We start from the raw sequence: 23407 nt of genomic DNA, 5'->3' as shown, positions 1-23407 counted from the left end.
CAGGAAAGAAATGCCCAGTCAGAACATGTGTATTCACACGTCAGTTGCTGGACTTGCTCTTTGATCTGAAGCTATCACGGTTTGTGACTTAAACCTGCAAGACTGAAAAACCCCTTCCTAGAGTTCTTAAATAGATGTATGGTGTATTTTATATTCCAGGACACAAATTATTTGTTTACTTAAGAATACACAGAGATAGTTTAATTTGGTATTGACCAAGGAAAAAAAATTAAATTTCAAAATCTTCCAACTTCTACCTGAGTGAAGCAGCCATAGCTCAGATATATGGTTTAACTTTAAGATTTCCCTGTGTGATGTCAGGCACCGGACTCTATGATCTTCATATCTCAGGATATTCTAAAATTTAAACTGTAAGTTAGGTGAGGACCTCCAATCATAGCCTTGCTTTTACCAATTTGAGTGCTTCATACATTCCAAACCAAATGATTCTTGGATAATTACATAGGGAGAATATATGAAAACTAGGGAGATATTTTTCTTACCAAATATGCCCATTGCTTCATATTGTCTATAATTTGCTTCTGTAGCAGCAGGAGAAGTGCTGATGTGCTGATTGTGCTCTTCAATCTTCATGTGGTTGTAGGATCCAATTTGAATTCCAGAGCTGTTACTAATGTTGTATTTGATTGAGTCATCTGTATAAGGGACTTTAATACAAATTTATAAACAACTGCATGTGGTTCAAAATGTCAAGAAATAATATGAGGAAGAAGGTTCTACTAATAAGGGAAGGGATTAAATGTTTTCATTGCATTAATGCAGAAATAGCCATTTATGGCAACTGTGAGCATATTTTCACTATGCAGTGTGACACAAATGTACTTCAGTGAAAGCCCAGTCTGTTCTATAACAAAGTGCCATAACCAAGCTTTACATGCTGGTAATTACTGGACTGTAAATAACGTTCCCTGTGCTTTGTAAATGTGTAGCAGCAGTCTCACCTTCTGTTGGCCAACAGCTTCAGGGGGTCAGCCTTTACTTGAATGCTTTTTTCTTTTAAACCTTAAAACTTCACTTCTGCATCTCAGCTTTAGTTTTTATAGATGTAGGTTCAGGTTTACAGTTATGACTTTGAAGTTCTGTGAGACTACAGTAAATTATTTCTTGTTGCTCATAAGAAGTGATTAGTTAAACATGTAATTTGGTCTTTTGCTTACTCTTGTCTGATTTCCCCACAGAACATGAAACTAAGTCACTATTCATGTTAGGTGACATTAGTTTTCTATTTTCTTGACAGCGTTTTCTGAACTCTGGATAATCATCCATTAAACATTCTAACTCTAGTTTAAATGGTGAATCTCACAACCTGGGTCTAAAATCAAAGTACAGATATTTAAAATGATACACCAAGCTCTGTATTTAATCACACAAAATTATGGTTAGATGCACAAACATTCTTGTTGCACACTCAATTGCAATGTGAAGTGTGGAAATCTATGGTTATGTTATGTATGAAAATTTAAGCGCACTTAATTTTTGTTAACTGGAGGCTGCAAGCCAGAAATACTTGTATGTATGCATGATTGGTTTCTAGAAGTTACAAAAAAAGGAATGCATTTTATCATGTCTCATAACATTATGATTCCTGTAACCTTTTCCTTTTGTAGCTAAAAAAATGAAGAAATCTCATATTTTTTCTATGTTCTTATCTGGTAACAAAATGAATCTAGCATAAGGTAGGAAAATGTGTACAAAATGCTTTGTCAATATTAACAGCAAAACTTATTGTGCTTATAAATCTCCTTTCCCAAGTCTCTACACTTTGCTGCTTGTCACGTTTGTGTCATCATCCAAAGTCAAGAAGACAAAAACCTGCTGTTTCAGGTTTTCTTTGTAAGTGTAGGCCATTTATAAACTGGACAAGCCTTGAAAGGGTTAATTAAAGAATTCAGGGTGCCCCAAGCAACACAACTTGAAAGAAGCATATATTAACAACTCCTGAAGGACATAACACCATTTCAGGGATTCAAGACAGTTGAACTGTAGAGACCTGTGCCCCAATGAAGGCTGATCAGATGAAGCCTGCAGCTAGAGAATTGTATTAAAAATCCAGAGCAAGGTAGGACAAAGTGTCCCAGATGCATGTGTGGCTCAACAGTTGGGGCAGAGTCACAGCAGTTTGATGCTTAATCTAAGAAAGTGACTAGTTTAGATGTGCAGGAGATTTTGCAATGCCTTCATGGTTTTAAAAGAAGTTCTTACATATAAGAAGATGTTGTCCTTGATTCATCATGTTTAATGGTGTGTATAGGTTCTGCTAGAGACAGGAATTAGTTTTACATACTGGTACTGATAACTTCAGCTATGGTTAGAGGTATTTAGCAATAACATATATATTTCAAGTTCCTTAAGTTTTTTTGTTTTGCTGGTCAGGATGCAATGCATAGCAGGTTGGCTACCACGATAGATGAAGGCCACAGCACTTACCTGGGCTTACTCCTGGTGAGCTAGGATAATATGCAAAAGTTCCCCTTGTGAAAGAAGTGGAATCCTTGTTACCTATACAAAGAGAGAAAACAAAAAAATGCCAAAACATTACATAAATAAAAAAGCAAATGTACTTAACAATGACTGCCATATTTGTAAAAGTGAAAGTACACAGTGCTCTCAAATACAGAAATGTGAAGCTTTTTAATTAGCAGGATTGTATCTCCTTGAATAACTCTAATTTAAGCAATGATCTCCTTGTGGTTTTTGCTCAGTGACTAATAGCCTTAACCATCCTTGGATCCCAGTGAGGGCAATGGGCTTCCACATGGGCGTATGGATACCTGGTGGTGTGGATCACAGCACACCGCAGTTATGGACTGAGCTGCCTTGTATCAGGTATTCCAATTGGAAAATTCCAAACTACCAAGTGTGCTCCTACTGCTTAGTGCTGAGATTGACTGTGGTTTATATTAGCACATTGCTTGTGACCAGCTCTAGCAAAGGCATGGGACATCACTGCATCTTCTGTCGGTGGCAGTAATATCTGGCAGAGATATAACTTCCAGCCCGGGGATGCTCACAGATGAGCTCTACAACTCATGATAGGGCAGCAAGAGCGTCTGGGTTACAGTCACCGAACAAGTCAGTGGAAGAGCTGCAATGCTGTTCTGCATCTCGGTCTGGTATCTGCTACACTGTTTCACACAACCTCCCTACAATAACTGTTTTCCTTATTCCTTTCCAACAGAAGGTTTTCCTTTATTAGTGATGTTGACAGTTCTAATGCCTGCCTTCTGACATAACAGTTCTCAGATTCATTTCAGCAAATAAACTCACATAAACAACTAATCAGAGTCTCTGCATAAGTAATTTAACAGAATAACACCTTTGTGGCATTCTGCTTGTAAAAAGCTAGGCATTCTTTATTTTCTTGTGAGATGACCTGGAAAATAATACCATACTAAAAATATCCAATATTTAGTAGGAGCAGGCTAATGTATCTCATGCTATCTCTAGTTCCTAAAAGTTCTATCTTGTAGGTCTCCTATTACCACTTATTTATGTTTTGCCAATGCTCAGTGTTCTCTTCTGTCTCCGTTTCCATACCTTTCTAGTACATGGCTTACTAGCAAATACCAATAGAAGCTCCCCCTCAGTACCAGACAGAGCTCTCTGGAGAAACCAATTACAAGCCTTAGCTCCTTGCTGGCTCCCTAAACTTAGGAGTCTCTTGGCTTGCTGCAAATCAAGCTCAAAATACCCGTCTAATTTCTGAAATGCTACAAATGCTGTTTTTGAATGAGCAGAACCTATGGTATGAATGTCACATTTCTGAGAGTCAAAGTTCTCCTTTGCTTTCCTAAAATGACTGGTAGCAGCTCTTGGTTTTAGGAGCTGCTGTAGCAATACTTCCTGTGTGCTCTTACTTGGCTGGTAGCTGAGGAGTCAGGTGTTGGTTATCCTGCTCTTCTATAACACTGGTGCTTAAGAAATGGTTCATTTGAAATTGGCAGCCTGAAATCAGTGAAAGCAGCATAATGAAGTCAAAGCTAGAGTGTTTCAGAGAGCTAAGTAACCTCAGGTAAACAAAGAGAATTTCATGAAATAAATTCACCTTTGCTACGGGTTGTTCCTTAAGCTGCAAAATGCTCTTGACCACTTGATTTAACAGACAAAAAGTGAGTTTTCAGAAACATACGTGTTGGGGAAAGAGGAATCTCACCTGTATCTGTGTCTGAATTCTTCGAATACCAGTTTACATTGGTTTGTGACTGCAGGTTTTGGCCAGATTCTGGCACAGGAGGTTTACTTAGGCTAAAGTTGCTGGCTAAACACAATCCATAGAGATCCTCTGGGTTTCCTGTTAGAAGACTGTTACGGTTTGGCCCATAAAAAACTGTTCCCTGGTTTGGTGTTGTTGCAGCTGCCCGTGACCGGAAGTTTGGATCAGGGTTTGATCGAACATATGGTTTAGTGTTTGATCCTGCCTGTGACCAGAAATTTGGATCGTGGTTTGACCAGACATATGGGTTAGTGTTTGATCCTGTTTTTTCAGCTCTTGGATGCAGTTCACTCTTCTGGGAAGTAGGAGATGGCTTTGCAAACGGATCGCAGGAAACTCTCCGTCTCCTTTCTTCCTCTATCATTTCAGGGGTGTGTAGTACAGGTGGAACTGCTTTATCCATCCGGCTCCCAAATACATGATAGTTGTATTCACACTGAAGTTTTCTTTCTAGATTATCAGCAGGTGCAAAAGAGGTCTCGCAGCTCTCAACAGGCTGGTTCTTGGGGGAGGCAGCAAACAGGGCTTCATTAACATGACTGGTCTCGGGACCTTGAGAGCTGTGTAGAGAATTAGGCTGATCTGAAAGGGAGGAAAATTAAATATTTGGAAAACATCCAAATTGAACTTGTTGCAATGATACTAGAATCTATTAACCTACCTTTATTATTATGGTATATATAAAAGGTGAAAATATAAAATTACTTTCAGCATAAGGCATCCTATAAAATAAAACATCTCTACTGGCGAGTATAACAGATTTATATCTAGAAGTACAGATTTGTTTAAGCTGTAAGTGTCAAAATCTCACTCAGGTGGTGTGAGAATTCACTGCACACTCTGCTTATATTGACATTAAGTTTTCAACCACTGAAACAAACATTCCTGAAGGCATTTGCAGGGTCTGATTTACTGGTGTGTCGCCACTAGCACTGGAGTTTAATCAGTGCAAAGCTGAAATGTAACAGGATGAAAAATAACACCTCTGTAATAGCAGGTATAACTTCATACAGCACAAATAATTTGTCATTAAAATCTTATTTAAAAATGATTATGTAAAGTATCCTGTCTGGGTATTTCGTGATGAATACTTTTTGTCTAGTTTATTCTTTGTGGTCCCAAAGAATACATTTTTACAAGTAATGTCTACCAGATAAAATAGTCTGTGTCATCTACATCTTTCAAACTAATTCTCAATATCAAAAGAAGCTTTACTTCAGTCTTGAACCAGATGGAGTACGATCTGGATCATGCTGCAGCATTCCAGATAATAATGTAAAAATCTGCTTGTTATAACTTGTACTTATATTTTTAAGGGTTAAGACCACAGATGCTTTCTTCAAGTTCTGAAAGCTTCAAACTTTTCTAGAAAACATATTACAATGCCTAAACCAAGTGAGTCTTACAAATCACTGTAAAATTGGAATAAAATGTATGTATGTGCTTCTATTTAGCTCAGATAATGCCAATGAACTGATTTTTTAAGTTTTTTTTTAATTTTTCTTCCCCAAATTACATGATTTCAGGCCATATTAGGCAGCACCAGAATTAGTTCCTTTTGATGGTTGTATATTAGTACACCTTCAGTCTGACTTGCTCTACTTCTTCTATTGCCACTGCTAGAGAGGGACTGGGAGGAATAAGCTAATACTGAAATAACCCCATCAAAAGAGACAGCCATTAGCAATTCAGTATTAGCATAAACGATACGGCATCTGTTCTCCAGGGAAAGCTTGAGATGTATGAACAGATCCTGTGGGATGCCTTTCACTACCACTGTCTGAGTAATGCCCATTGATTAGAGAAAAAAACCCCAACTTTGACTGACAGGCTGCCAAGATAGCATCTTTCTGCAGTGTAGATTCACAATAAAGCTTTTCATACTTAAATCACAAGAGCATATGCAATCTGCAGCAGTGATACATGATTGTTTCTGCTAAGCAAGTGTAACTGTGCTCATTTAAAAATACAGCAGTGGGGCTGCCCTAAGTCCATGAGTCCCACTGAGGAACAATTACATTAAACCTAGCTCTGGGAAAGATTTATTAGTTGCATGTTACAGTTTAAAATTATTCATTTAATAATGTATTTCAAGTGGTATGAGCTAACGTAGCAGAATTTTATTTCTACTGAATTTTATATTATTTCTTGTAAATCAGTGTTGCAAATAAGATCCTATGTCCTTTGACATTAGGAAACTTTGGTAAAAGAATTCCAGATACACTACTACAAAACTTTATCATTACATATTAGTGAGACACCTCTATAAAATCACAAAACATGCAACTCATCCAAGCCTTGATAGAAAATAGAAGAGGAAGAAGAGAAAAATTAGTGCTCCTCAGATTCCTTTGAAAGCAAGGTAATAGCATTCATAAGAAAGGATGGAGTGAGAAAAAAAGTAAATTAAAGCCTACAGAGCAAGCAGTTGGCATAAACAAAAGGATGGGAAGAAAGATGAAGTATGAAAAGTAATTATCACAGTGACCATTGAAAAGTCTAATGTTGAACAAAATTTTCAGTGTGGAAGATGAAAGTAGAATACTGTAAAATGGAATGGGTTTGAACTGTAGATGATGGAAAATTTATAGTAAGTATGAATTCTGGGAAGAAATTTAATCTTTTCAGTGATTACAATTCTTTCTGAAGTGCTGAATAATTGAGTTTCTTCATGACCCCTTAATGGTAAGGTTACTTGCTTTGTACACAACTTTATCTTTGGCAAAATACACAGGGACTTACCTACTTCACCATTACTGGTATCTTCTGGTACAGCATCTATTTGGAGGGATTCCATTCTATTCAGCAGCTCATTTGACTCAGGCCATATTTTCTGCATGTGAGAAAGAACAAATGATCAAGTCATAGGCAAAAGCTTAACTAAAGGGAGTACCTGTAGAACAAGGAGTTTAGAGGAAGTTTTCAGGAAGAAGCAGTACAATTTCCTTTCCGTAAACACTCATTCTCACTGCACTATAATGAGGGCGAAATCTATTCCTGTTCTATTCTTGTGATGTTCCCATTATTCAGACTTTACTGGAAATAATTTTTTTTTTAACGTGGAAAAATTATTTCTCAAATTCACCAAGTGCTTCTTACTTGTAAAATAATTTCCAAAAGAAGGGTTTGTGTTTGTGGGTTTTTTTTAATTAATTAAACTCAAGAAGTACTTTCACAGATTAAAAGTCAACAACTCCTATCTATCTCTTCCCCCAAAAAATCAACATCCTTCCAAAAGCAAAAGGTGACATTCTGAAGCACATTATAACTATAGGTCCTTGGATTTTACTTGAGCAATTGAATTGCTTGAGCAGGGGGGTTGGACCAGATGACCTCTGATCCCTTTCAACCTCAACCGTTCTGTGATCCTTTTAGTTAGGAGGCTGTGGACTCTGCTTGCATGATTGCTGGGGAGGAGGGAAGGGAAGTTATGCCCAAACCCTCTAACTCATGTTCCTACTGAAGCTGTACTAGTAATTCACCATATTGACTTGCCTTGCATGCTCTATTCACATTCTGTGCCCTGATTGTAATGGATGCTTTCCTTCCTGAGGAAGTAATAAACTCACAGCCCATTTTCTAAATAGTCATTCTGTCCCTATGACTTGAGAGGTACATCTGTAGAGAGCTAAGGAAGCTAGTACAATTGGCCATGATCCTGATTTGGGGCTGCTATCATAAATTAGACATATATACTTCACATTGTAAGTCTGGTCAAACCAGACCAGGAAATCTGTTTCATCAGTTTCATGTTGCAAAACTCTGTTGCTTTTTTGAACAGTCACTGGTGCTTTGTAAACATCACATGAAATGAGAAACTTTCATTACCACAATTGAAGACTTGGTGACAGAAGAAAGCACTTTCAAAAAATTGTAAAAGAGTGGTTTCACAAGGAAGTTCTTTTTTTTCCTTAGTTAAAAATACTATGTATGTACTGTTCAGAGCCTCACTTCACTGCAAAGGAGTGAATGCCAGGAGTTCTCACCAACAGCTGTCAGTATAGTGAAGTGAGTTAATTTGTAAAATCTGTAATAAAAAGGTTCCATAATCAGCCTAACTGTTCAAGAAGTTCTTATTCTCTTATTTTCAGTCAGGAAATGATTATTTTTATCATAATTTATAAAGTTACAGTCAAAAAAGTAAGAGAAACCAACTTGGACAGTCAGGAAAACCACTGAATTTAAATTTTATCTGTGGTATAGCTTTCTGGTCTCAAGCAGGCTGAGACTCATTAGACACTGCCTGAACACAGGACAAAAATTACCAAGAATTTTAAAAGTTACTTTAAATCGTATTCTGCGACTTTTGAATTGCTAGGAATAACATTTTATTTCATGAGTGAGACTTAATGAGGAGCTTTTGCAAAGTATCATCATAGAATCAGTGTGTCACTCAGGTGGAAATTGACCTTGGGAGATCTTGGGCCCACCTCCTGCTCAAAACAGGGTCATCTATGGGATAAGAGTTGGTAGCTCAGAGCTTTATGCAATTGGATATTGAAAACCTCCGATGATGGTGACAGGACAATCTCCTTAGGTAACTTGTTCCACTGCTCAGCTGTCCTCAGAGGGAAAAGTGGGTTTTTTTCCCCTCTTACATCCAGTTTGAATCTCTCTTGTTTCCATTTATGTCTGCTGTCTCTAGTCCTCACACTATGCACTGCTCTGAAGAGCATGGCTTTATCTTCACAATGAACTCCTCATACATAGGGGCAGTTTGCTATTTCTTTATGTTCCCCAAAGCCACTGCATGTCTGGGCTGAAACAGCCCCATCTCCTATGGCAGGACTAACAAGTGCTGAGCTGATCTGCTTCATCTGCTGCCTGTGACTCCGCTGGTGCTAGTCAGGCCTTGGCTGGTGCCCAGGTTGCTGCTCACCTGAGCATCTTCTCAGCAGTGCTGCTCCCTGGCTGGGGAGCCATTGGTTGGCACTGAAGCCAGAGGGTTATTTAATTCCAGGTGCAACATGTTGTATTTGACCTTTCTGAATCTCACAAGGTTTCTGTCACCACATTCCTCCAGCCTTTTCCTTGTGACTGTATTGGTTTGTCCTTCTAGTTTGGTGTCACCTCCACACCTTATGTGTGGCTCCATTGCTTTCTATCACCTCACTGATAAAAAGAGTACACCAGGGAAGGTCCCAGACCCCTGCACTACTGCACCTGCTACTGGCCTGCAGGTGAAGTAGGACCAGTTAACTGCTGTCCTCTGAGACTTGCCATCCAACCTGTTTTCATTTCCTCATCCAGACAGTAACATCTGAACTCAGACACAAGAGTATTTTGGGCGAGAGTGTTGGTCTTCCAAAAGTTGAGATAAATGACGTGCACTGCTCTTCCCTCATTTACAAATCATTTTATCACAGAAGGAAACCAGGTCGGTCAAGCATGATCAGTCTCCAAGTGGCAGAATCTGGCCATAATAGGGGTTGGGAAGAGGGGATGTGGGGAACTGACACCACAAAATGCTTAGAAAGTTACTCACTTTTAAATTCTTCAGATCTTCTTCGATATTTTTTCCTAGATTTTGGTAGTAAAATGGCTTGTATCTTTCACTAATTTCTGCAAAAAGAAAATAACTAAGTGAAAGTGGTTTTCAATGGAAAATAAAAGTGACATAATGTTAACAATCTTGATGGATAAGGATAGAATAAAGACTTCTATCAGGTCAGAAACAGCAAAGTTATACATATATTTGGAATTTATTCACATGGTACATTTAGCCTTAAAACAGTAATAAGAACAGGATAACTTCCACGGGGTTTTTTTTGTTGTTGTATTTCTTTTTAGGGTGAAACCTCTCTGTATGTGACCTGTAGCTGAGAGCACCTTTCCTTGACTTGCATATGGGAAAATTAGAAGCTAAGACCCAGTACTAGCATAAGCTTAATCTATTAGCAGTAGATTATGTATGTTAAATATGGAGATAGTAGATGGGTTCCTCCTGGTACACAAATTTCCTCTGAGTATTTAAGTACATGCCTGCCATATATGAAGCTGTTGGTGCCCCTGTCTAAATACAAACCTCAATTTCCTGTTATATGTTGGGGTTTTCTTTGGGGTTGTGGTTTTTTTGTTGTTGTTTTGGAGTTTTTTTGTGTCAGCTTTTTTTTTTTTGGCACTATATATTGAGATAGAAAGAAGAGATGAGGAGACATAGGATTTTGACTTATTTCCTGAATGCTCTTATAATTTCTCCTTCCCAGACCATTCAGCTAAGACTTCTACTGACTGCAAGCGTTTTGGGATCTGACCATATGAAAGGATGATGAGCTAGTCAAAGTCAGTTGGATTGCTTATGGAACAATTACTAGGACAGCTTTTGAATCTAGAATATTTTGAATAGGATATTTTCTCAGTCATAGTCAAGATATACTACATCCCTTAATGTTAGCTTTTCTAAAAAATTCAGCAGGAAGATTATACTACACTGAAGAGGAATTATCATCAGGTATAAAGTGTCGTAGCTTCATCCACTCACTAGTATTTCTCAAATCTGTAAATGCTTGTCCCTGACCAAAAATGGTCAGGGTACAGGAAGCATGCTTTACAGGGCATGTGAATTGATATTTTGGTTTTCAAAGAAAAAAATTATATTTCCAGAGGAAAACACTCAAGTTTGTTTTGCTCCATTGCAAACTATTGATGGACACAAAACAAAAAGAATCCTAAAGCAATGCCTTACCTGCAAAGGTTGGCCGTTTCTCTGACTCTTGCTCCCAGCATTGTTTCATTATGTCAATAATTTCCACTGGACATTTATCAGTGATCTCCTTTAAGTCTGGTCTGTTTCCATTTATGACGCCAAAGCAAATCTGGGCTTCATTTATACCATCTGAAAAATAAAATTTCCTATCAGATCCTGATCGCAGGTTTTGTTACCTTTCCATAGGTAAAAGAAACAATGAAGCAGCTCCCTGTGTGTTTGTGGATATGTAAAATATGGTTTCAAAGATGTCCAAGTTACATCTACAGATATTTCATATTAGTGAATTTGAATCCACTGCCCTAACTTCCATGGATTAGAGATTTATTTTAAGATTAATGGATTTACTTTCATATGTAAGACATTCCCAGTGTGAGTAAGGGTGACAGAACTAGCTCTCTAGAACCTGCATCTAGCTTATGCTCTGCACTGGGTATAAACACAGAGATGGCCACAAAGGTAACATTTAGCCATTTAGTTAGCAAAAAATCCATTCAAAATTATAAACGCGTTACTCTGGAATTCCACAGTTGGCTCCTATGTATGGCTAACATTAGTGCATGTCGAGAAGTTAGCACCACGCAGCTGAGAAGCAGTAACTGTGTGTGATCATTCCTGTTGAAAGAAAAACCACATGTAACTAGTCCACCTCAGGAAACAGCGGACATCAAAGTTTCCATTCTGGCCCACATGAGGTTTGTCTATCTTCTGCCACTGAGTCAGTTTGTGCCCACACCATACAGATGTGAAGAGATTCAGCTCACACCTGCATTTTATTCAGATGTTCCTGTCCGTGCTTAGGAGTCAGGAATGATGCAACTAATGCCTCTTGCTGGCCATGAGGTGCCAAACAGGCCCTATTTTAGGCCATGGGTGATTTAATCTACTAATCTTAATTTTATAACTTTAAATGCTTAACATTTGTAACTTCATTTTGTGATAGCACTTTCAGAAGTAACTTACTTTCATATGGTTCCTTGTTAGCAAAAATTGCCCAGATCACTATGCCAAAGCTGTAAACATCTGATTTTTCCACTGGTTTTGCATTAACACTGAGTAAATGCTCTGGGGCCATATAGAAAAGAGTCCCAGCATTGTTCTGGCAAGTGCTCTTGATTTGCTTCTGTCGGACAGTTTCTTCATGGGTTAGCTTACTCCAGTTCTTAAAGGAGGCAACACCGAGATCTGCAATCTGAAAAATTAGACATGTCAGAGCAAGTGCTGTAATGAAGAGGAGATAAACAAGTATTTCATGCAGTGCTTAATTTTATAATTATTAATAATAATATAATAAATTACCTAAAAATTAAACACTAGAAAAAATGCAACTAAAAAAAGGAAAACAAACTATTTGCTTTTTCTGTTTTGTTTTGTTTTTTTTTGGTTGGTTGTTAGGTTTGATTTGGGTTTTTTTCCTAAATAAAGTATCACTGCCAACTGGGAACCATTAAGCTGAACCTCTATTATTAACTTAACCCCACTTGGAACAATTGCATAATGTAAGGATAGAAGAAGTTTGGTTTTGCCTGTATTGACAATCATGTTTGAGGTCTGTCTGCAGTGCTTGTGGGAGAACAGAAATTCATACAAAAAAAGCTAAGATTCAAATCTAGAAGCAATCTATGAGATGGGCAGATATCCCTCCTCCCTCACTGCCCTTTCCATTTAGATTCCATTTAACTCAACTTCCTTAGATCTTCCTACACAAAAGGGGAAAAAGGGGATCTAAACCAATGTGATGTGTATGACAAAGAGAGATGGAAAAGGATAGCATGGAATAAGTTAAAGCAGGGATACCTGGGTACTGTATGTTTGACAAGGTGACATTACCAAAACTTTAGGGTGCAGTTTTACAACTAGACTAACGGCTGTTGATGAAGAAAGAAATCCCTCCCTCCTTTTCCCAGTCTCCTATTATATGCTCCCTCTGCTCCTTTTGTTCCAGCACGGACACTTATCTGGGAAGAACTAGTGCAAGGCATGCAACCAGCTTGCTGAACCAAGTGTGCCCCAACGGAAAGGTAGCACTGCCAACAAGGTAAATAGTAATCTGCTGGTTTGGCTTCCTAAATCAGGACAGGGTGATCAGATTAGCACCAGTGCTAACACAAGGGAACAGAAGGTCAACAGGAGAGGAAAAATGAAAGAAAATGAGACTGTCTCCCTTGGCCACAGGCAGCTGTCAAACAGAGCTGTGTAACCCAATTACTTCAAGTGAAAACTGAGGTGATATCCTGGCTCACTTCTAACACACTTTTCCTTTCTCTCTTGTTGCCTCTAACTAGCTTATTGTTGTTCTTGTGTTTCTGAAGCTTTGGGCTGCATTTAGAGGTCATGTATTCAGAGGAAAATGTAGGTGACATGCTGTTGAGGAAGTAGCATGTCCAAAGAGTCTAAATTCATGTCTACAAGTGAGAGGAGGTTTAATGTGATAGAGGAAGATATGATATAAATCTTTCTACATTTGCAGTTTCCTAGAACAACTACTTCCTTTTCTAAATATTGACAGTGTTAGACATATTTAAGCAGATGGCTTAACAACAGCTGCCTTAAATGATACTTTTGATCAACCTGCTTAAGGAAATCTGATCTGATTCTGAATTTAATCTTAGGTTCCACCTCAGTTTGTCATGAAGTGTGATGATAGCCTAGTTTGGTCTGGTCCATATAAGCAAGCTGAAACCCCAAACCCCATCCAATTTATATTTAAAGCAGATCATGATGGGGTTTTTATTTTTGGAAAAATAAAAAAATTAAAAAATTCTTATCTGCAAATTGCTCATACCGCACTTGTTACTATATTAACCTCCTATATTAACAATTCACTAATTTATGTGTGAGAAATAGAAAATGACAGAGCTCTCTTCACAGAAATTTATTCTGTAGTTTCAAACTGTAATGGGGTGGTTATTTCAACAACTCACCTTGACCAGAAACAGGATATTTGATGAGGACTGCTGCATATTCCACTCAGGTTTATTCCGCAGTAGCCTCTATATCTATGTGTCTTGATCCAAACCCCCTCTAAAATTAATAGAAGGGCTTTGGAACAGGCTTATAAGCCATTCTTTGAAGTAGTGTCCTGATGTTTTTTTTCTTTTTGTAGCTGCTGGATGTCATTTTAAAAGGATGACTAAGGGAAAAAAGAGGAATACAAAAGAGGAAAAGATAATAGGCAAAAGAAGGAAAGAAATAAAAAGAAGGAGGTGAAGGCAGGAGGAGAGATTACAGCAATCTAGGACAAAAGACATGATCCATAAAACATTCCATTTTGTTTCAATCTCTGTTTTAATGTTTGTTTTACCTTTCTAGTTGTTTTGTTATTTATAGCTCATTAATTCTCAATAATATTATTTTTTAAATGCCTTTAGTGATTTTTTTTCACAGTTGGGGGAAAACTCTGCAAATCTCAGACTCAGAGGTTGTATAGGCTACCATACTTCAATGACTCATGGCTAACACTCTCTTAGTGACACTCTCGTCATGATAGCTCACTAAACTACTCTACCAATCCTACCACTTTAGGAACACTATGCAGTGCAGCTGAACTGAATTCTTCAACCCATATCACCAGCTTTCTCCATTTACATTTTAACAAGTACCTTAATGTGGAAGTCTCTGTCCACAAGGATGTTTTCTGGTTTTAAGTCTTTGTGTACAAAGCCTTGCTCATGCAGATAAAGCATTCCTTCTGTGATCTCCAGCACAAAACGCCCTTTCACTGACAAAGGCAGTGAGAGCTAAAAGAAAGAACAAGAAATGCCATCTATTAAAAAATGCAGCTACAACCATCAAATTAAAGTGCAATCTTTAAAAAAAGTTTCTTTCTCAGTCTCAAGAGTACCTCTGCTCAAGCTATGGCAAAAAGGAACTGCATTGCCAGCTAGTCGAGAGAGGTGATTGTCCACTCTACTTCACACTGGTGTGGCCTCACCTTGAGTCCTGTGTGCAGTTTTGGGCACCACAATATAAGAAGGATATAAAGCTACTGGAGAGCATCCAAAGAAGAGCTAAGAAGATGGTGGAAGGTCTAGAGGGGAAGCCATATGAGGAGTGGCTGAGGTCACTTGGTTTGTTCAGCTAAGGAAAGACCTCATCATGGTCTACAGCTTCCTCATGAGGGGAAGTGGAGGGGCAGGCACTGTTCTCTTCTCTGTGAGGACCTTTCTGGGAGAATGGCATGAAGCTGGGTCAGGTGAGGTTTAGACTGGATATTAGGTTTTTTCACCCAGAGGGTGGTTGTGATTTTTTGAGGTTATCCTGTGCAGGGCCAGGAGTTGGACTTGATGATCCTTGTGGGTCCCTTTCAACTTAGGATATTCTAGGATTTTAAGGCCCTTCTTGGATCTAAATTTTGCCATTAAAGTAAATCTAGAGTCACTCCATAATTACAGAAGCATTTTTCTTTAGAAAATTCTCCGCATATCTCTACAAACACTTCTATAACTTTTTAACCTGTAACTGCTCTGCTCCTCTGTGATGCACAGGAAAGCCATAGTCATTGTCTGCTCTAGAAAAGGCAGTGCTGCCATTGGCTTTTTAACACAGAAGGAAGAATGAGAAAATAAAGGCTCCATTCTCTGGAGAGGGCAGGAACATCCTGTCCATTTCAAGCACCTTATCAACCCTAAGAGGTGAAGTAATTGACTGCTCACTTGCTGTAGCACTTTCATCATGTTCCCCCGGTCCACATACTCCATCACAAGTGAGTAGTTTCCATCTTCCAAAATGATACCCAGTAGTTTTACCACACGGTCATGCTGCAGTCTGCGCATAATCCTGCCTTCTTCAAGGAGGGAAACATTGTATCTGTAAAACAGAAATTACATTGAACTTAGGTGCCGGGCTAGAAAGAACACAGGGATGAAAATGACATTGACTCATAAGGAAAACAGTGGCCAAAAATGTCCACATCCTTAGAGCCCCTGTATGATTAACCATACCTTCAGATGATTTTTAATTGATACAGCTTTGTTCAGGCCAGATTATATTATCTAAGACTCTACTGCCTTACACAGAGACTGTCTGCTCAGCCTGATTTTAAGGCCTGCTTTTCAGAAAGTGCATAAGCATTCTTTTTATAGGTGCACTGCTGGTTGTGTATGTCCAAATCTTTGAAAAGGGGTGGGATCAGGGTAGAGCTGAAAGAGCCTTGGAACAAGGAGGGTCAAGACCTCCTCCACTGCCTCTTGTACAGGAAACTTACAGAGGTCTCGTTTCTGAAGGGCTGATATTCATGTTCAAAATGGATTTATTATAAGGGATCCACCCACACACTGGATGATAGCATTTGCTAACAATTACTGGTTGAGGATGAGTTCAAAGCCCAACTCTTTACATGGGCCTCAGTACAACCCATCAATAATCACAGGTACATAGCTGGGAACTCAGTAAGGGTGTTAAAAAAGGATAGTATCCATTATATAATATACAAGAAAAGATGGTATTTTTACTATTGCTCCTGTTCTAGTCATCAGACAAAAGCATGTAAGAAAATCTTGACACTATATTGTTTGTTAATGCTTTCCCACCCTGTGACTTAAAAGGAAACTGCCTTTCCCTCTGTGTTCTTCCATAGTAGGAGGAGAACTGATTGTTTTGTTTGTATTAGGCTCAGTTAAAAAATTTGCAAAAGAATTTTGGTTCAGTATTTTAAGGAATGACAAAATTATGAGCCTGTCTAGTGAGAAAATAAAAACACAAACCCAAAAATAAACTTGGCAGGCTTGTCCATTTTAACTGTGTTCATCCCAAACTGTCATTGCAGTCTACAAACTACTAGAATCTCTTAATCTGCTTTCCACTGGCAAAATAAAAACTCAGTTTATTTATTATAACCCAAAGTAGAAAGAACATGGACTTTTGTCTCTCTCTAGGGGATGACTCATGGAAGAGCTTTACAATTGCTATAGCTGTGAAGTAGTAGAGCTGCAACGTGACCTGAATCCACTGAAATCAACAGCTAATTCAATCCTTGAATTAAATCAGTGGGCTTAGCTCGCTCTGCTTTTTTCTCAAGGGAGAAGGTTACATTCTTGGTATTACACATGAGCAGTTGGAATCCTGTTGGTAGTTTATGTGCATTTAGTTTCTTATCTACAGTTGGATAACTGTATTGTAAACATATCTGCAAGTCTGAAAATATCATGTGGCCACTGAGTTCCTGCATTTCCTTAAGTGTGCAAGAGTCCTCTTGATTCTTAACAATTCACAACAGTGCTTCCCTCGAAATGAAAAACAGGAACTTCACTTGAACAATAAGCTAAAATTTAAAAAGTTGTCTCGTGAGGGGAAAAAAGGAAAATTTGCAGGACAACTGCTAGCATTATCTTATTTGCCTCATATACAGTATTTCCAGAAGCCAAAGACCCAAAATTATTACACTCTATTTAGATTTATCTCCACTGAGTTTAGCAGACTTACACTAACTGAAAGATAAAAATCAGAACTGAGATCTGTAACTTACTCAGTGCGCTGTGGTCCTGTATACACTTTTTTTAATACTACATATCCATGTTTCTTGTGAAAGCATAAAGAAATGGTTCCAAATCCTCCAGCATCTAATTGTTTTTGTTCAAGCAAATCCTGGGTGTTCATGTGGATGTCTTCCAGAGACATGTTTGCAGTCTTTGTGGCTTAGCAATGAAAACTAAATCAAGTACCCTAGTGCTTCTGGACCTGTAGTATAAAGGAGGAAAAAGAAGTGTCATGATCAGGCATTTAGCTGTTCCACTAAATAAGTGTATATGTAAGCATAAACTCTTGTGACCCTTATGAACAAAGCTGGAAATCAAAGATGCTGTGGTTCTTGCAGAATCATACCTAAAGATCACAATGATTTATCCTGTCAATCCACTAGTTATATTAAGTTGATGTAAAAGCATTTCTTCACCTGAGGATCTCAAAGTGCTGTTAATAAATAGGTTTTATCCATATAATATGCAGTAGATGGGTACTGTTCCTACACTTCATATGTGCGAAACTCAAAACCTTGAAAAATCAAGGGCAGCAGTCCCAAAGGCAAGTAGTGCCCAATAATTCTGATAAATATTTATTTCACTTTCTAAATTGCCTTGACATGGGCCTGTCAGGTGCCAAGATACTTATATAACTCTAAGCCATGTTTTACGCATCTTTGAAAACACAGCTCTAAAGAGTTTGCTTGAAGCTTAAACCAAACAACCACACTAAAGTGTTCCCTGGAGGGTGAAATGAAGAACCCAGCTTCTGTGGGAAACATTTTCACAGCTGTCTGAATTTAAGGAGACAAGTGCTAGGAAGGAATTTGGTGGGGTGCATGGCAACTTCTCCTCCACCCCTCAAAAAGAAGAGGAACAAAGAAATTTTGAAGGCTTGTAGTAACTAAGTGCATCAAGACAAAAAGAGTGTTTGGGAATCTATGAAATGGGTAGATAAGTAAACCCCAGTGGATGCCAGATTAATTTTAAGCCTCTGGGAAAGCTGTGATGCTCTCTTGCCTAACATGTCCCTCCGGAAGTAAAACTTTGAAAGAAGGCTAGGCAGCCCATACCTTCGGCACATGCCAGCAAGCTGCATTGGTAGCAGTGGTGCAAGCCACAAGCTCTGCTTTTCTTCCTCACTAAATTTTTAACTTAAGCACCTTACATCAGGTAAAGAAAGAGTTTGCTGAGAAAAAACAAAGTCCAAGAGACTGACGGGGCTGTTCAGTTTCCATTCCTCTTGGGTAATTACGACACAGATATACAGAGGTGGGAGAAAGGCACCATTTCAAAGTGCCACTATCAGTAGATTGGCTTGTTTGGGTAACTAAGAGCTCTAAATAGTGTAGCAAAGGGATTCCCAAATTTTTCAGACGAACTAATGACTGCTAACTCCTGTAAACTACTGTGCACCTGTATCATCAAATCTCTAATTGAAAAGATTGCTTAATGTTGTTGTGAACATCAGCTGCAGCCTAATTACAGCTGCCCAATTACCACAGCCTCTTTCTGGAGCTTAGGAACTAAGGAGTTAGTGAAAGTGAGTGGGGAAAGTAGGTATCTGCAGGAAGAGATGTGTTTTAGTGCAGAGTTGGAAATTGTCTGATCAGTTCAATATTGACAAGCCAAAACAGGGAAGACTAAATTTAATTAAGAAAAAAAAAGTTGTGCCTGTAGAAGAATAAAGCAAGAGCTTCCTCTTCCAAGTACATATACAGGCTCTATGGGCTGTTGCAGTACAGATGGAGAACAATCTCTATACATCTGGAGCCATGTGCTGTCTTCAGGGTTTTCTTTGGCTTTCCTGACTTCAAAAGGATGCAGATTTTGTTTTACTGGAGTGCTAGCCTGCATTATGAATACAGGACTGAGGACATGACTGCATTCATTTAGTAAGAAGGTAAGCTCTGCTATGCATAATAATTGTTAGAGGAGATTGTTGTTGTGTTTTGTTTGTTGGGTTGTTTTATTATTTTTTAAATTCCTTTACAATTAATCAAATAGCAGAATAGCAAACGACTCATAGCAGTGCCAAGCTGCTTCTCTCACAGGTGAGTTTTTGTGTCCCTGGAAGCTTCTGGTGATGGTTCTCTAGATTTCTTGGGGTGGTGCTCCTGACTTTTGTGCAGATGGGGTGGACGTAACAGGTACAAAGGCCTGAATTCAGTCACGAGACTTTAATGTGGCATAAACTAACATTTTGCTTCTTTATCTGGAGTTTCCTCTCAAGAAATTATTTGAAGCCACGTATCTACGTCAATTTTTCCGAGCTAACAGTAATTTTATGCACCTAGGTAGTAGTTATTCCTGTAAGAATTGTATACACTTTTCTTGTAAATGCAAAGTAGATGTGTATTTTTGAATGGTGAATCTCTAGACTTGCACTAATACCACTGATAGCTTGGGGCTGCCATTCCATACCTGACAAAAAAAAATACCTGACAAAAAACCAGCTCTGCCTCAAAGTGCAACAATAAAAAACCTTGATCCTATTTACATTGTGAATACCTGTTCCTACCAAGCAGCATATAACTGTAACTAGAAGTCTTGGAAATTCAAAAGAAGTAATAACTTCTGAAATCATAAGCTATCTGCTGAAATGATCTGGATAACATTCAAGATGGGAGGGAACCCTCCTCCTTGGGTATGCTAGGATGCTATTACTGTTTTTGTTGTTGTTATTAAGTAATGAGGTACTCTGAATAGAAGCTCTCTGACCTAATGACTTATTTCAAAACCAAAGTTTTTTTGTAGACTGAGTATCACAGGAAAGCAATCTCTAGCCAGGCTTTAAAGCAAAGATTACTTATTCCAGTATACTATTTAACATGAGATACTGGTTTATGCTACCTTGAAATGTCAGGTGACAAAAAAATCAAGGCAGGAAGCTCAAAGACTCAAGTTCATTCCAATCTTACTTCTTTTTTATTGAGATACAGGGTAATTCATGTGTATCCTCAGTACTTAGGATATACCAATGCATACATTAAGTATCTGTGGTTAAGAGAACAGAAATTTTGCAGTTTGATTTAGCCTACCCTTACAGAAGCTACACATACTTCCAGGGGTTAATTTGTGTTCTATGAGGTAGCCCAAAATACTTGATTGATTATGAAGCAATTTTTAAAATATACTATTCTGAACATCTATATTACAATGGGTTCATATTTCATCATGGCTGGGCTTCACGAACGAAGATTTGGGAAGGCTCTATCCACATTTGTTGCATGCACATTGGTGACTTATGAGGCCAATACGAGACAGACATATCCGATTGCAAAAGGCACAGCAGAAAGACTCCTTAGATGGTATATTCTGCAGAACACAATTCTTTCTGCGTTGCCTTTTCTCCTCGAGAGTGATCCTGCGTGTGTTCTCAAAGGAGACAGCTGCGTTATAGATGGTGTGTCTCCAGGCCTCCCGATTTGAGGCCAGAGTAGACCAGTTAGGTTGATCAATATGGCCAAGGCTGAGATGTTGTTTCAGGGAGTCCTTGTATCTTTTCTTCGGGGCTCCTCTCATGCGGCAGCCAGTGGCAAGTTCACCATAGAGCAGGATCTTAGGGAGGTGGTGGTCCTTCATCCTGGAGACGTGCCCTGCCCAGCGCAGCTGTGTTCTCATCAACATGGCCTCAATGTTTGTGACTGCTGCTTGTTCTAGAACAGACATATTGGTCACATAATCTGACCAGTGGATGTTTAGGATTGTGCGGAGGCAGCGTTGATGGAAGCGTTCTAGGAGACGCAGGTGGTGGCGGTAGATGACCCATGATTCGGAACCATACAAGAGAGTAGACAGCACTGTGGCTCTGTAAACACTGATCTTGGTACTTTTCTTCAAGTGTTTATTATGCCATACTCTTTTGTGGAGTTTTCCAAAAGCACTGTATGCCTTTGCTAATCTGTTGTCTATCTCTCCGTCAATCTTACCATCTGAGGAGATGAGGCTGCCTAGGTAATTAAACTGCTGGACTGATTTGAGCTCTGATTGGCCAATGGTGATGTGGGGATGATGGGGGACATCCTGAGGTGCAGGTTGATGGAGGACCTCTGTCTTCTTTAAGCTGACTTCCAGCCCAAAGAGCTCAGCAGCATCTGCAAAGCAGGATGTTAAACGCTGCAGGGCTGCTTCTGTGTGGGCGATGAGGGCGGCATCATCAGCATAAAGCAGCTCCTGGACAAGATGGTTTAAGGTCTTGGTGTGGGCCTTCAGACGCCTTAGGTTGAATAGGCTTCCATCAGTACGATATCAAATGTAGATACCGTCCTGATCATCAAGGTCTGCCACGGCCCTTTGGAGCATCATGCTAAAGAAGACTGTGAATAGGGTAGGAGCGAGAACGCAGCCTTGTTTTACACCATTCTTAATTAAAAAGGGCTCAGGAAGTGCATTGCCATATCTGACTTGGGTTCATATTTACCACATGCCAATCTGTGTTATGAAAATTCTGAACACTCGTTGCTAGAAGAGAGGAATTTTTGCCGACCAGTATGACTGGTGTTATTTAGAGAGGGATGGGAGTGTAATAAGTATGTTTGTGGCATTTTTCTTTGTAATATCATGGTTATGTCCTCTCATCTAGCCCCTAAGGGGCACAGAAGTTCCCAAGAGTCATGAGCTGGTCATTAGGTCATATCAGGCCTGACCACCATTCAGAAGCAGTTTACTTGGTTCTGTTGATTTGTTACTGATCTGATGCAGATCTGACATGGCCTGTGTAGTTAAGGAGGATTGCTGCGCACATTAGCGCAGTAATATGAAAAATGGTGACACGCTGATTGCAGCCTTTGTGGTCTAACGATGCTCTCAGCACATAAATTCTTGAGAGGTGTTACAAAGTATAATTGGAGGAAATTAATGTGTTTTCAAGCGTCAAAACTCAAGGCCACTTAGTTATCAGTAACACAAGGGAATAAAAAACAGGAGGCAAAACAAGTATCTCTAATATGGGTACCAGGAGATAAATGGAGGAGTTGCTACAGCTGAAGACAAAAAGACTGCATGTGTGAAAGATGTTTCAAAAGCTGTCAGGGCACCTCAACTCTACTGCTGCAACTTTCATAACCAGTTCCATCTAAACCTTTCCCTTCTGCTCAGGTGTTTCAGCTCATCTTTTCACTGAGGAATGATTTTTTCTTTTTTTTTTCCCTTTCGGAAATAGCAAAGAAAATACTTGTGTCAAGATCATGAGTAAGTTACATAAAGGGGAGGAGGAGCCAAGACAAGGGAAGCAAAGGTGTGTCAAAACATCTTATATTAGGAGCAGAGCAGAGGGAGCACGGAAGGGGAGAAGGGTGGGGTCTGTGCAGTGGCCGTTCTCGCACGGGAGTTGGAACAGGCTGTCTGGGCAACGGCACCTCGTAGGGCCGTGGCTGTCAGAGACAGGCCAGGCCGGGCCGGGCCTGGTCCCGGGCGGGGAGCGCCGAAAGATCCGCTCGCCGCAGGGCCGGGAAGCCTTAATGCGGGGCTCCTCTGGCCTAGTTCCTCGTTGGTTGACTTGCCTTGTCGCCCTTCTCCTCCTCCTCCCGCGGCTTCCTGCAGCCGCGGCCGCCTCTCCTCGCACGCACCGCTCCCCCGCCCGCCGCTTCCCCTTCCCCCGTGCCCGGGCGACCCTCCTCGGCGGGGCGGGATGTAGCGCCGCAGCCCCGCCGGGCCACCTCTCCTCGGGGCCCGGCACCCCGGCAGCCCCCCGGCACCGCCGCCGGCGTCGCCACGGTGCTTTCGGTTCCGGCGTGTCCCGTTCCCGGCCGCCGTGCCTTACCGCGGGTGCGCCAGTCTCCTCCGTCCTGCCGCCTTCCCCGGAGGGCCCGGCAGCGGGCTCCGGCCTCGCCGCCCCCTGCGGAGCGCCCCGGCCCCGCGGCAGCGGGAGGGGGGCCCGACCCGGCCCGCGCCTTCTCGGAGCACGGGAGGTGCCTGGGCTCGCCCGAGGGCACCGCGGAGCTGCCGCTGCTCCGGATGCTGTGCAGTCACTCGGTCCGTGCGACGCAACGCGCGCCCTCCCACCGG

At 40.1% G+C, this 23407-nt stretch overlaps 2 protein-coding genes across 5 annotated transcripts in view; one reads left to right on the top strand and one right to left on the bottom strand.

The window, feature by feature from the left end:
• Positions 1-13048, top strand: part of LOC113991535 — a 21517-nt gene extending 8469 nt beyond the window's left edge. Inside the window, exon 3 of the mRNA XM_039386522.1 lies at positions 12886-13048. The gene's annotated coding sequence lies outside the window, so the exon portion shown is untranslated. The remainder of the gene's footprint in view (positions 1-12885) is intronic.
• RIPK1 (receptor interacting serine/threonine kinase 1) overlaps positions 1-23407 on the bottom strand; it is a 24595-nt gene extending 1188 nt beyond the window's left edge. Inside the window, exons 1-11 of one of the 4 annotated variants that reach the window (XM_027727947.2) lie at positions 23163-23407; positions 17407-17618; positions 15596-15749; positions 14543-14680; positions 11904-12132; positions 10920-11069; positions 9720-9796; positions 6977-7067; positions 4175-4816; positions 2449-2520; positions 504-668 (exon numbers count right to left, since the gene is read on the bottom strand). In XM_027727947.2, the coding sequence (XP_027583748.2) occupies positions 504-668; positions 2449-2520; positions 4175-4816; positions 6977-7067; positions 9720-9796; positions 10920-11069; positions 11904-12132; positions 14543-14680; positions 15596-15749; positions 17407-17558 (1870 nt within the window). In that variant the 5' untranslated portion in view covers positions 17559-17618; positions 23163-23407. Of the gene's footprint in view, positions 1-503; positions 669-2448; positions 2521-4174; positions 4817-6976; positions 7068-9719; positions 9797-10919; positions 11070-11903; positions 12133-13864; positions 14046-14542; positions 14681-15595; positions 15750-17406; positions 20625-23162 lie in introns of those variants that run through there. The other 3 variants (XM_027727948.2, XM_039386521.1, XM_027727949.2) reach the window with 3 other exon arrangements.

The sequence above is a fragment of the Pipra filicauda genome, unplaced genomic scaffold, assembly GCF_003945595.2.
Source record: "Pipra filicauda isolate LSUMZ 115617 unplaced genomic scaffold, ASM394559v2 scaffold48_size3843733_pilon, whole genome shotgun sequence".
Classification (NCBI taxonomy): Eukaryota; Metazoa; Chordata; class Aves; order Passeriformes; family Pipridae; genus Pipra; species Pipra filicauda.
This window is presented reverse-complemented; position numbering and strand designations above follow the sequence as displayed.